Source organism: Meriones unguiculatus, chromosome 16 (genome assembly GCF_030254825.1).
Source record: "Meriones unguiculatus strain TT.TT164.6M chromosome 16, Bangor_MerUng_6.1, whole genome shotgun sequence".
NCBI lineage: Eukaryota > Metazoa > Chordata > Mammalia > Rodentia > Muridae > Meriones > Meriones unguiculatus.
In genome coordinates this window covers 34,107,727-34,122,378 of record NC_083363.1, presented here as the reverse complement: position 1 = coordinate 34,122,378, position 14,652 = coordinate 34,107,727, and the positions used below count along the sequence as shown (strand labels likewise).

General features: G+C 41.3%; 1 protein-coding gene across 7 annotated transcripts in view; it reads left to right on the top strand.

Moving 5' to 3' along the window:
- Window positions 1-14,652, top strand: part of Satb1 (SATB homeobox 1) — a 93,500-nt gene that overhangs the window by 39,448 nt on the left and 39,400 nt on the right. For all 7 annotated transcript variants that reach the window (XM_021656119.2, XM_021656117.2, XM_021656116.2 and 4 more), the window contains exons 6-7: window positions 6,016-6,127; window positions 8,542-8,996. In XM_021656119.2, coding sequence (XP_021511794.1) covers window positions 6,016-6,127; window positions 8,542-8,996 — 567 coding nt within the window. The remainder of the gene's footprint in view (window positions 1-6,015; window positions 6,128-8,541; window positions 8,997-14,652) is intronic.

The window sequence follows — 14,652 nt, the reverse complement described above, 5'->3', positions numbered from 1 at the left end:
ACTGTAAGAAAATTCAGCCATTGGTAGTCAAGTTTTGCCTAAGACCTGGGAAATTGTGCTTCAAAAGAAAGAAAGCAAAGAGGAAGGGAGGGAGGGAGGGAGGGAGGGAGGAAGGAAGGAAGGAAGGAAGGAAGGAAGGAAGGAAGGAAGGAAGGAAGGAAACTGGTGGTTTAGCAGATTGTTCAGCAAAATGTTCATTTTATTGAAAGTTACAAAAAGGTGTTTAATGGTTCCTTGACATTAATGTAATAAATAAAAAGGGTATGTCAAGATTAGTGTTCTAGCATTGGAACTAAATCTTGAATTTCCTACAGCATTCAGACTAGACAGGAGTTAAAAGTAGTTTTTGTTTTGTTTGTTTATATATATATATATATATTTTTTTTTTTTCCTGTGTAGGTATTTCTTTCCCAATTATTTTCAACTTTATGACAAAGACATTAGCCATGATAGGCTTTCATTTCAAACATGGGCAGAACAGATACATTCTAGTGAGGTAAAGCCATGACATTGGCCTCCCAGAATCAAACCTGTGTGAGATTGTTTCCCTTGTTATCTCTCTGGAGTTTTCCAATTCAGAACATACATTTCTTCCTACAGGAAAAAGATACTCTGATTCCTTAGTTGAAATTAATTAGCATTCAGAAACCAGATCGCATGTTTTTGGGTATTCATGAGATCTCTGTTTGAAAAAAAAAAATGTTTTTAACTTGTAGAAATGTGTTGCAACACACAGATGGGAAGAAAAAGAAAAAAAAAAACCTCTTTAGCAAGCACTGTGTGTAAAAGGAATATTACATTTTACACGCTCCTGATTGCTCTGTGTAAACAGTTTTTGACATCTGTCTTTATAGTTTCGAGGAGAGGAAGACTTTGTTAAAAGAATCATTTTTATACAGCAGCCACCATTTCAGTCTTGCTTACCTGTGTTATGAAAGCAGATGGTCTGCATGTCTTTTGAATATTTATAACTATCAAAAACAATCTCTTGCTATTCACCCTTAGGCTTATGGGATGTCAGGACTGTTCTGGTTGGAAAAAAAAATCATCTTGGGTGTTTACAGAAAGAGGATTACATTAAGCTGAAATGACTATACATTTTCCAGTTTAATATTTGTCCATCAGCTGTTTAATCGTATTTAGATAATTGTGTAAATAAGATGTTGTAGCCCTTGCCCTCTCTGCTGAAGGAGCCTGCAAGCTTTCAGCATGGGTGAGCCACCATTTTGTAGAAGCTAGCTCGCTCTCCTCCCACCTCAGTTAGCCCAGACCTAAGTTCCAGGCAAGTTATGATCCTGACATTGCAGTCCTGTTTGGAAAGCCAGAGTATGGAGCAGAAGGCCAACATGGAGATCTCCGGAAACACCGGGAGCTGCTGTCTGAATGGGGTCTAAGGAGTGCATTGTCGTATGCAAATGCCGAGCAGCGGCTCTCCCTTTTAAAAAGGGCCTGGCCTCTTCCTCCTTCTCCCCAGCTCTCCTCGATTCTGGGTGATTTGGAAAACTTTTGGAATAATCGGGGTTAACTGTTTTTTTTTTTTTTTTTTTTTTTTGACTGGAAGCTGAGCAATCAGAGATAACAGATTTTGCTGTGGTTGGTTGATTTGGCAGAAAAGCATGAACAGTTTTGGTTTAAATGATTGAATAACCTGATTAGCATTGTTTTGGGGTGCTTTTTTTTGAGGGGGGTTGTTAAAGGCACAACAAAGCAATTTGAAGGGTAATCAGATCACTGTCCCTTCCCGGTTGACACTCTTGCTCTTGAGAAGGCTGTACTTCTCCTAGACCAGTCCAGTTGGCCACTAAGATGACCAGGCTGAGCAATAAAGCCACCTTCCTTCATTTGTCAGTGCATTCCACACATACACCACGGCGTGTGTGGATTCCTACAGGGGCTTGGAAGAAGATAACATTTGGAAAAATTATGTAACCTCAACCAGTTCCTTGCGTTTTTCTGTTTTTCACATTGAGAGACCTGCAGATTTTCGAGCAAAGGTTCAGAATGTTCCAACAGTATGTAAGTCAGGCTTTAGAAAAATTCCACCCTTACCTTTTCACAATTAGAAAGGTTATAAATAATGTATTTGGCTGAAAAGGAGGCTCAGCCTGTGGCAGATGGTATCCTTCTAGAGGGCTGGGGTTTCTGGGAAGATGGCATTCTTACAGATCGGAACTTTAGCAGACTCGGAAAGAGCCAAGCTCCTCATAGGGAGTAGACATGTGCTTTATGGATCTTAGAAAAGCTTACAACTTGGCTCCTAGGATGAGAATATTGTGTCACACTGGGGTTAGGAGACCCACGGCCAGTTTCTGCCAACTTTTAAATTACACCTCCCAACACTGGGATCTGAGGCCTGTGTTTTGGTTAGTGTGCCCTGTGGCAGCATTTGAACTTGGAATTTCTAGTGCCGGAGTTTAGTCAGTTGGATTAATTGACTCCCAGAATGTTGATGTCTTTAAACCTACTGGCCACCGACTGGCTAGAAAACTTGCCACACAAGTTATGTCTTTCAAAGTGCTCATATAAATAGACACCGAGGGGGCAGAGCAGGAGCCACCAGCAGCCTCTTTGGAGACATCTGTGGAGTTGATTTTGAAAAACCTGGAGGGGGATCTCTTGCAAATTAATGAACAAAGGCTTGTGAAGCTAAGAAGTTGGGATTTAAAGGTTCACTTGACTATAATGCTTTTAATCTTGAAAGGTGAAAGGGAGGAGGCGGTCCCAGTGACCCAAAGGAGTGCTTCTTTTCAGTGGCCCTCTGCTATAATAGGTGGGCTCAACCTTGTGAGCATCCAAACCATTTTGAGATAAGTCTAGGAGATAAGTGTAGGCTGTGCTAGTGGCTCAGCCAGCTTGAGTGTGAGAAGGTGGGAAGGCTGGCAGGACTCAGGCCACAGTAGAGCCTGACGGATGAGCATCTCCTAGTCAGAAATGTAAGAGCCACGGGACTACGTCCAGGTCTCAGGAGCTGGGTGGGACTTCCTTGTATTTGCTGTGAGTCGTCCCGGATTCACTGGGCTGAAGTGTTGAAACTGCTGGGAAGGTGTTCCTTTGCTGTCTGCCCCTGTCATCCCTTGACCTGACCGCTGCTGCATTTACTTAGAGCATTCTTCCATTTCCCGATGGAAGTTTCTGTGCAGCTAGGGCGATGTCTCAGTCGGCAGTGTGCTTGTTGCACATGCATGAAGACTTAAAATGGATCCCCAGCACATACTAAAGAGCCCCATGAGGCTGCTTATTATCCCAGTGCTGGAGAGCTGGGGCAGGAGGAGCCTCATAGCTAACTGGTCAGCCAAAACCATGAGCTCTAGGTTTAGTGAGAGACAGTCTCTGAAACTATGGTGTTGAGAGACTAAGGAATATGTCTGATCTTAACCTCTGGCTTCTAGACACACCCATGCATAGGCAAGAAAACATCATTTTAAAAGTTCTATCTGCTAGCCTTCTGTTATTTAAGGCTTCCTAATTTTTTGTGTTCCTAATGCATGTGTACATGTACATGTTCATGTGCTAGAGTGTGTGTGAGGAGGTCGGAGGAGGTTTACCAGGCACCTTTTCCTGCTCCGCTGTCTCCTCAGTGGCCCTATGGAAAGCATCACAGTGATGAAGTAGGGAAGTGAAGGAGGTGTCCAGAGTAATCTAATACAGTCAAATCGATTCAGGGCACAGGGGTAAGCAAGGGCAGGCAGCAGGGCACATACAGGTATATTTTCCATATATGGATAATAATGAACTGCATAGCACTTTTACATAGGAGCTTTAATTTTATGAAAGCATTTCAGAATGTTGTCACTCACATTATACATTCTTCCCTCTCCTCCTATCGTTGGTGAAGAGTCACATTATGTTAAAGCGGTGTAGTACATCACCTGCTTCCTAATAGGGGACACAGTTCTTGGGCACAGGCTAGCTCTTACCCATCTTTGTGCTCTTCCTACCAGCCAGTGCATCAACAAGCAAGTGTAATATATAGCACGAAGGAAAGCAAAGCAGACTGGCTATTTCCTGAAAACCTCTGCAAGTTTTTGGGCGTCTGTATGTTTCTACAAGTGTGAGCTTCCACGCTATGTTATATTAACATAGGAAAATGTCAGAATGTCTAGGTAAAGGGTAATAATTTCCTTTTTAGAAATTGGGCCAAAGTGGAGGAACATCGGCTGCCCTTCACCTGCAGCCTCACCACTCTCTATCGGTGATCTCAGCTGTACAACACCATGGTTCCATTATTACAGTAGAGCGAGTGAGAGGGGAGCTGGTGGACGGCTGACTGGATCAAGCAGTTCTCTGGCTCTGCTTTTGGCAACTTGCTCAGTGTCTTTGCACTGTGGACTCGGGGAGGCTCTTAGTGAAATTTCAAGCTCTTGGATTAATGACAGGGCTTCACAAGCACATTGAGAATGTCTGATTAGAGAAAAAAAATGTAAAAATGGCTATAAAGTAGAAGGTATGGGGAAGAAAAGCTGTCACAGGGCCTCGTTAGAGAGATAGCTGTGTTTTACATATATAATGCGACTCCAGCTCACCTAGTTCTATGGAGGAACTCCAAACTTACACATTACAGCAATGTATGTGCACTACAAAATTAACAACAATGATGGGTGTCAGAGTTAATAATAACCCAAAGAGCTTTACATTTGAAGTAGCTTAAAGAAGATAATGATATAAAAATATTCTTGTCCCCAAACTGGCTTTTCTGGTTGTTCATTGCCTTCCGACAATGGAGTGTTCTGTAATCTTGTTTCCCTGTGGACCAGCCAGTCTGAAACTTAAGCCCTTAAGTATCTACTCACAGGACCAGGAGGCTCGGTGCTTCAGTCTCACCCGTAAGACTCAATAGGGAGTTAACTTAGCTACTAAAGGCTATGGGTGAACCAGGAATTAAGTCACAGCCGTTACCATAACCAAAATTATCTGGGAAAAATGCTTTTGTTTATTGAAAATGTGGTTGTGTTCTCTATTTTTTATTTTAAACCTTCTTTTAGTGATACATTAACATTATTGTATTCATTTTACTTATTAAATGGCTGAAAATTTTCAGTGCTTTTTCTGTTTGTCTGAGCCAGAGTCTCACTATGAGTCTGAGCTGGACTGGAGCTCACAATATAAATCAGACTTCCCTAGAACTCAGAGATCCGCCTGCCTCTCCCTCCCAAGTACTGGAATTAAAGGCAAGCACCACTATACCCAGCCAGCTCTTCAAGGTTCTGTTTTTGTAGCAAGATGAAAATGACAAATAGACATTTCTTTCTTTTTTTTTTTTTTTTTTTTTTTTGTAGAGGAAACTCTTAAAATGTTAATTAGCACCTAATGTATATATTTAAATGTTTTGTGGTCATTTGAAATTCTCAACTCAAGCTTTCTTTACTAGAAAAGCCAATAATCAGGTCTGAAGGTGCTTGTCTTCTGAGACAGGCTCTTGAAATAGTTTGCTTAAGTGTGACCTCTGAGCACTGTTAATTCACCTGCAGCTGAACTCTATACTGTGAACATGAAAATGTAAAAAAAGATTTCTCCTACTTGCCCATGACTGGCTGTCGGGGGGTGGGGGTGGGGTTGCTGGTGAAATGCAGGTGCTGATGGGAGAGGTCAGAGATAGGGCACCAGACTGGATTTCAGAGAAGCGTCCAGGCAGTGTCCGTGACTCCAGTGTCTGGACGGTGCTCCGCATAGCAACCGTGTTGTGTTCTGTCACCATGAGGCAGACCATCCTACTTTTATAAATTTCAGTCATAACCTCACCTCCTCACCCCCTAGGGTTTGGATGACTTGGAATTGGTGTACATTTGTGAGCACTAGGTGGCTTGGACAGAGATTAGGTAAAGGCTGCCAGAGCAGATACTGGAGTGAGGGCTGCTGTTTGCTACTAGATAAGCCTTTGATGATCTAGTTGATGAACTCTAAGAAGCAGAAGCTTTGGTCCCAGTTGATTTGGAGAGGCCGAAAGCAGCTCCCCGGCTGAAGCTGTGGGCAGCTCACCTTGTGCCGTGGTGTGACACATGTCCTTCCTCCCCACAGAGTATGATCTCCTCCATTGTGAACAGCACGTACTATGCAAACGTCTCAGCAGCAAAATGTCAAGAATTTGGAAGGTGGTACAAACATTTCAAGAAGACAAAGGATATGATGGGTAAGCAAAAAGGGGAAAAACCCATCCCCTTTTGCAGTGGTGACATACCATTGCATGTCATTTGGGGGGTTTATCAAAGTCACATCGAAAGCCAGATCTTTTGATTGCCCAATTAGAGATCAATTTAGAATGTTTCTTTGGGGGTGGGGGAGTGGGTATGAGTATAATGAGATAATTAAATTCAATAAATGTTTGTGTTTAAATCAGCCGCACTGACTCGGTTGTCAGACATGCAGGAATTCGAGGCGTGAGGAGGAGAGCTGTCATTTTGTAACATCTCAGTGAAGACCTAACCAGGCCTTGAATAACTAATATCAGCTGTGATTTCTCACAGAGATAATCATGCTTTAAGGATTTTTGCTTCTGTTTGCAAAAAAAAAAAAAAAAAAAAAGAGGAAGGGCCTGTTTTCACACTGGCTTTTAAACAATATTTAACTGCATTTGACTTGCTAAAGACATCTTGGTCTCTACCATTGAGGTGGAGTGGTTTTTATGGCTCCAGACCCCGTAAGTGGGCACTTGCTTTCCCATCTGGAACAGAACCAACACTGTCATTTCTGAACTTTGAATTCCAGCCTAGCTCCCTCTCTGAGCATGCTGCGTTAGGTCAACATTTGTTACCTAGCACATGCATCAGGATGAGCTGAGGTGTAAAACGACAGGTCACGGTTGCCTGCTGTGGCTGAGCATTTGGAGTCTGGCATTTTCTGTTGTGGATCTGTTAGCGCTCATGGGAGCAAACGCTATGGTTAAGGTTAATGTACCTTCCTCTTTCACATACTGTACCCTCCAAAGGATACATGTTAAAATTAAGCAGGAACGGAGTGTCTCCTAGATAAAGCGTTATACCCTATTATAAATCTTTGTTTATCGCCATTACATTCATTTAACAGTAACAACAATAGTAACTTCTTCTAAAGACTTAGAGACAAGAGACCCACATTTTGAGAATGTTTTAGCTTTTAATATTTGAAGAAAAGCCATTCATCTACCAAAACAGATTCTTTGCCTTTTATAGCTTAGGGCTATAATGAAGACAATGCATCAATTTTTGGAATAATTGCATGAATTACTGTTCTATGTGAATGGCCTGCTTGGGCTGATAGCACTGGTAGAAATTGAAGGTTTCTTCTCGTTCTTAGTTATATTTTGCATATATCATTGAGTATAGCGATATGACCAGTTCCTCTGATTATAAAATCTGCACATTTAATGAAAAGAGAAATGATGATTAAAATCCTAACAGAGCCCATGCATGGGAAGTATGGCTGCTTAAAGAGGCTCACCTCTTTAGATTACACTCTGGTTTCAGCCTCTCTAGTCTCTTCTGTGTGGCAGCAAAGCATTTGACACACTTAGAGCTGACTCTCAGCCAGTCCATACAAGTGTCCTAGTCAGAGGAGAAGCATTCCTCCCGGGTAGGTGGAAATAAATTGCAGAACCGTGACAGTGTCACCGTTGTACCAGAACAGCTCTTTGCCCTTCCTTAGCACCTGCTAAGAACCACATCTCCTATTAAAAGCCTTCTCGCTTTAGCCACACTGGGTGTGCTGGCTCGCTCTGCTGTACATCTCTGCTCCCTCCTGAGAAGTGTTTGCTGATATCCTTTGTGTCTGTGATGGGACTTAAATGAAACAAGCCACGTTTGATGCCAAGCATGGCAGCCAGCGCATATGCCCGTCTTACTGTACTCTATCACACAGACTGCTTCTTTCTGTTGCCTGGGTTGCTAGAGTTAATGCAATAAGGAGGTATCTGTAATTTTTTTTCTCTAGTTGTTCTTTAGTCATGGTTTATTTGCTTTTAGTTTAGCTCATGGTTTCTAGTTGTCACTTAGCAAATGGTATTGTTTGAAGCCATCTTAAAACAAACAACTGTTGCTTTATCAGCCTTCTTGTGCTTATAACTGAGAACCAGTAATAGTTTGACCCAAAAGCAAACACACACACACAAAAATGTGTATCTAGTAGGTTTTATGCCTTAAATCAGTGGTTCTCAACCTTCCTAATGCTGTAACCCTTTAATATAGTTCCTCATGTTGTGGTGACCCCCAGCAATAAAATTATGTTTGTCACTACTTCGTAACTAATTCTGTTACTATTGTGAATTACAATGTGAATACTTTTTGGAGAGAGAGAGAGGTTTCCCAGAGGCGTCATGATCCATAGGTTGAGAACCACAGCCATAAACCTAAACCACGCTTCAAAACGAGAGCAAGACTGTGTGTCCTGCACTTAGTGTGTGTAGAATTATGTGTAGAGGAAAACAGCCACAGCCTGGTAAGTTGTGTCCTGGATCATTACTCTTCAGTGTGCCCTTTGCTTGCTGCCTTCTTTATATTTCTTATATTAGAAATGATCAGAGTTTTTTTCCCATTGCTGTCTGAACTTGATTTTCCTTTTTGTCTACTTTAGTTGAAATGGATAGTCTGTCTGAACTATCCCAACAAGGTGCCAACCACGTCAATTTTGGCCAGCAGCCTGTCCCGGGGAACACAGCTGAGCAGCCTCCATCCCCTGCGCAGCTCTCCCACGGCAGCCAGCCCTCAGTCCGGACCCCTCTTCCGAACCTGCACCCTGGGCTTGTGTCAACCCCGATCAGTCCTCAGCTGGTCAACCAGCAGCTGGTGATGGCTCAGCTGCTGAACCAGCAGTATGCTGTGAACAGACTCTTAGCCCAGCAGTCCTTAAACCAACAATACTTGAACCACCCTCCCCCTGTTAGTAGGTCTATGAATAAGCCTTTGGAGCAGCAGGTTTCAACCAACACGGAGGTCTCTTCGGAAATCTACCAGTGGGTGCGGGATGAGCTGAAACGAGCGGGAATCTCCCAGGCAGTGTTTGCACGCGTGGCTTTTAACAGAACTCAGGTCAGTTTGGTTCTGTTGTTCTGCCTCTCTTCTCCTTCTCTTGCTGCACTCCTGAGCCCCAACCATGCTGATGTTTGTTCTTTCACCCTGTGTTCACTTTGTTAACATGGGATCATGTTGCCTGTTAGCAATCATGATGAAGGAGGGTCTAGCCCAGTGTCTTTTTCCATGTTTCTGTTCACATCATACAGGAATGTGCTTTGTTGAAAACCATTTTTTTTTTGACACTGTAGAGCTTGACGGTGATTTCTGTCATTTAATTCTCCGCAGCCGTTTCTTAGCTTGCCTCCCTCCATGATTTGTTTATGTTCTTCGGCACCTCGTTCTTTTGTTTCCCTGCATCTTTGAAGCAGTTCCATGCGTTGTACAAAGTATGGTTTCTTAGGGCACTGTGTGCATATTGTGTGGTTTGACCACACTTGCTCTAACAACTCCCCGTCTGGTGCCCCCTCTTCCAGGGTCCTAGAGGTTTGTTATTCATTATTATTGTTCTTGTTGTTGTTTTTGACAAGCCTTACTTCAGACCAGAGAAAGCACAAAAAATAAGTCCAGAGAATAAATATTAGAGAGCCATAAAAATCTCTTATCACGCCATTTGGTGATGGCACGTGCCTTTAATCCCAGCGCTCAGGAGGCAGAGGCAAGGGGATCTCTGAGTTGGAGGCCAGCCTGGTCTATAGAGTGAGTTCCTGGACAGCCAGGGCTACACAGAGAAACCCTGTCTCAAGGAAACAGACATATCCTCTCATCCTCTCACCACTGTCGATCACTGGACACTGGAGGAATGATGAGGCCTGGTGGCATTTCACGCCTGTCTGTACAGTAGGCTTTGTGCTGGTTTGGCCTGGAGGCCTTAGTTTGAATACTCAATTTAGATTTTCCAGTGAGGCCTACAAATGTTCCTAATGTTTATGCCTTTCTCCTCCTGGGCGAACTCCTGTGAGATCTCTGTAGGGTAGTATCTTTTATCTTAGTGTTTATAAAGGTTTGTTGTTGTTTTTTTTTTTTTAAATATGTTCAGAGACTAATATCATGTATATGGTGTTTATTTTAAACCAAGGCACACTAAATAACATTTAACATTGATAAAATAATGGTTTTTCAGCTTTCTTGTGTTTACTGTTTCTTTTTCCTTTTTTTTTTTTAATTGTCCTTTTTTGGCCTAACTAATTTTTATTTTTAAATTATTTTGTTTATCACACAATTATAAGAATAAAATTCTAGTACAAAAATAATGTAGTATTAATTCCTTGTCGGCTGAGTTCTGAACCTGGGAGAGTCACAGCTGTTGCTTATGTTTGACTGGCTGTGGCTAGACTGAGGTTCCTAAGGCCTGGGGGAGCCTTCCCAGTTCTTGTTCTCAGTTTCTTCAGCAGCTTTTTTGTTCTCTGCTTTTTTGTTTGTCATTGTTCTGTTTTTAAAAGGATGGATTTTACACTGCGTTATATCTTAGGTTAAAGCTTTGTATTTTTTTTTTAAAACCAAGAATTCGTGTTTTTACAGCTTTAAAACTGTGTTCATTATTAGCTAGTAAATTTAATATGACCCTTTAATTTGTCTGGGGGCAATAATTTAAAAAAAAAATCATCAAATCAGAAGGCACCCCCTACAAATTCTGATTTGTGGTGGCATTCTTTATTTTGTAAATACAGTAATTACTAGTAATGCTTAGTACTGGGCCAAAAAAGTCAGATAATGTTTGTTGAATTCAATTAAAAGCCTTCAGACAAAGACAGCATTGACACAGACACAGATTATAGATTTACTGATAAGCCCTGGAAAAATTGAGCAAATAGTTGTATGTTAGAGCACAAAGGCTATGTGCTGTTTATGTGAAGAATGAAGGGGGTGGGGCAGCACAGTTCTTAGCTGTGGCTGCGAAGCGCTAACTACTTGTCTGTCTTTGGTTCTTGCACAGAACATTTGTGGCTGTCTGTAGGATTTACTGCCGTACGTGGTGAATTTTTTATTTTTATATAAATTAGCACCTTTAAAAAGGTGGGTTCTGTGGCTCCTCTGAGGAGCAGCGAATTCATTTCTCTGAGCATTGACAACATGGTTTAGCCTCATCCAGATACCACTTTCAAAATGGGCAATTTAAAAAAAAAATCACTAGCCAGAATCATTTGGAACCCTGGGCTTATTGATAAATAGACTTAATTTCAAACTTTATATATTGGTGATTGGTATTTCTCAGTGGAAAGAGGTGTTGGACCTTGTTTGGATTTTTTTTTTTTTAATACGAATTGTTTTATGTGGGTATTCAAATGTTCCTTGAGAGCCAGCTTTTGCGCACACAAGCATGTATGTATTTTTCAGTGGTCATACTTAAAAACCACACACGCGCGCCCACACACAGCTGCATTTAGTTCAGTGATTATACATTCATAGGAATGCATGTAGTGTGTTTATTCCAGAGTGTGTGCATTTCAATAAAAGCAGGTGCAGAGTGAGAGTAGGGTGTGAGTGCGGAGCACGAAAATACACATGCTGATGCATATGTGGTGACAAAGAGCTCTGCAGTTCCATCGCACATCTCGAGTCGGTGTGCAGCTCCAGCCCGGTTCAAACATGGCTGTAAAATATGTGCATGAAAAGGCAAAGTTTTGGTTCCGGGTAGAGAAAGGCGCTGCACCCTACACAGCGTGTGGTAAAACATCGGTGTCATCACTAGCATGCTTAGAAATTGAGGATTATTTTAGTCCTTGACAGCTCTGAGTAACTTTAAAATCCTGGATTTCCTGTTCTAACTCCGGAGACTCTCCTCATTATCTCAATAAGGCTTCCCAAATTAAACCACAGTCCTCTCATGACTGTCACATAGGATGCTGAAAAAAAAAAAGTCTACCATTGCGGAGAATTTATGGTGAAATTTAAACAATTACTTGTTTTAAGGAATCTTCCCTTCCTGCATGATAGGCATATGTTATTTAATTGCTGCTGGAGACAGGAGCTTTTAGCATATGCCATTCGTTCAGTTACGTCTATTTGATGTCTTTTTAATGGAAGCCTATGGCCAGACATGAGTGCCAGTGCTCGGACACTTCACACTTCTCAGTCCACCTCTCTCCAACACTGTCGTTTAAAGAAAATGGAATTCTTTGAAAACTTAAACAGAATCCAGAGTTTGACTCTGCTCTTGCTCCTGTCTCTTCTCCCTTGCTCTCCCCTGCCCTGTCTTTGGCACACTTTATTCTCCAGTAAAATAAAGAATGAAGATGGATTATTCAAAATTGATAACAGTAATGGACCATCATGTAATGTTTTATTGAATTTGAGTTCTGTGAATTATGTGGTGGAGAGAAATTCACCTGCTGAAGTATAACAGAAATCACTACTGTGTTCCTATAATTCTTCAGTGTGAATTAAGAAAAGTCCACTATCCATATTACTACTGAATAAAAGGTAAAAAGGTACCATTATCTGGTGTGACAGCTCTTGAGCCTACCAAGGGACAGAGATGAATGCATCTACTTATAACTTTCTTGGCATGATTCCATGAGCAGGTGGAGTTTGAAAATAGTCTTTCACCTGGACATGTGATCAAGAACTCACCAAACAGGCATGTAGCCTGAAGAATATTGTGTCATTCTCTTTTGGAGGGAGGTTTCTTCAAGTCATTTAAATTTTTTTTTTTTCTGCAGGCTTTGAAGTTCCACAGAACTGATAAAATCTATTTTAATCAGTGATTATGTTCAAAGAGGAGACAAACTGGAGGCCAGACAGGCTTTTTGTTCAGATTGGCCGTCTCTTTCACTTATCTGCTGTTTTAAAGAATTTATAATGAGCTTTTGGAAGTACTGATAGTATTTTATTGGAGGTTTTTCTTCCTTTTGCAATTACTAATGAATTTTACTTGTAACAACTTGTATAACTCTTGTTGGAATGTGAAAAAGAGAGGTTTAGGAATTTATTAGTAAATGCATTCTTTAATTGGAAAAAAAATCAGGGATCTCACTTAACCACCAAATGATGACAATGCAGAATAATTTTATGTTTTCATATATACAACACACATCTATTTATTTGTAAGATATGAAGTCCCAGTGAATGTTAGCTTCTTATTTCCAGTGAAATAAGTGCTGGCAACTCCCTTCATAGCATACAAGTTTTTTGAGTTCTCTTTAGATACAAGATTACTAATGATTTTACGTAATTCAGTTCAGTGAATTTATTGAGCACTTATGGTACATAGAATGGCTGCCTCTCATTGGTACCTCAGCTGGTTCTGTGATGTGACAGGGCGCATGGCCTTCACATACTATTTCTTTAGTTTGATGGATTGTTGGTAATGATGTCTGTATCAGTCACTCATGAGGAATTAATACAAATGACCTTAACCTTACCTGGCACCTCTGCAGTATGGTTGACTTACGTAAAATGGGGAAGGGGACTGCACACATATTGGATTCATAAGCCATTCAAACAACAAGCTGAACAGGATCAAGACATGCACTCTAATAGCTTGGTTCTAACGGTATTCATTGGTATCCAGACCAGTCTATACTATTCTATGTAATTAGAAAACCAAAACAAAACACTAAGCATATGGTTTCTAACAATATTTTCAGGCATTTCCACCAGGGGGCACTCCCCTCATTGAAAGCTCTGGGCCAAAAAAAAAAAAAAAAAAAAAAAGAAAGAAAGAAAAGAAAAGTTTTCTGAAAAACAGTAGACTGTCTACACTGGCTGCTTTGAAGCTCTTTGACTATCTGGGGTTTGGAACACTGTACTCCAGGCAGGGAACCTGCGTTCACTCCAGGCAGGGAACCTGCATTCACTCCAGGCGATGATTGAGTCTGGGGAAAGGTCTCGGCAGAGGCAGCATTCCTGTGCTTAAATGGAAAGGTTTGCTGACTTTAAACCAAATTCCCCAAGTGATGCTCTGTCTTCTAGCTGAGATATACCCCCTGATTTAGTCTTCTGTTAGCAAGACCTGAAAGACAGCGCTTTTGTGCCGCCTGCCATGGGTTTGACCTTTTCACTATAGTTTTGCTGTGGAACATTTTTAATAGAGATATCGCAAATGTTACCTTGTCTTTTTAAGATTTTTAGATGTCTAATTTCAAGTACTCCTCTGTAGGAAAAACCTAACTCTGTTTACAGGGTATCTTTTGCCCTGATTTGTTTTTTAATATCCTGAATGGTTCGTAGCATCATGCAGATTGACATTTCACAAAGTACCATGCGCTGGTGACTGTAGGGAAGGCCCTTGATGGCCTTGGCTGAAAGGACTCACGGCCTTGGTTCTTTATTAACATTCTTCATAGCTCATAATGATTATTGGAAGGTACTCTTAATTTCTGTAGTCTATATGCACATAATTATTTTAGTATTTCTCAACAATGTCAGCGTAAGGCACTGAGGATTTTGTGACATTTTGTATATCCTCAGTGTTTCCATCTATGCATTCCCGTGCAGTTGCTTTATCAGCCATGTTCTTGCTTCATGCATGCATGCATGTACGTATGTTTGTATGTGTGTGTATATGTATGTATATGTGTGTGTGTTTTGAGGCTAGGTCTCACTGTGTAGTCTAGCTGGTCTCGAAAGCAGGATCTTGCTATCTCAGCCTTCCTGGTGCTGGGAACCATGCCTTGGTTCCAAGCAGTTTTTGTTTGTTTGCTTGTTTGCTTGTTTGTTTTTTAAGTGTATG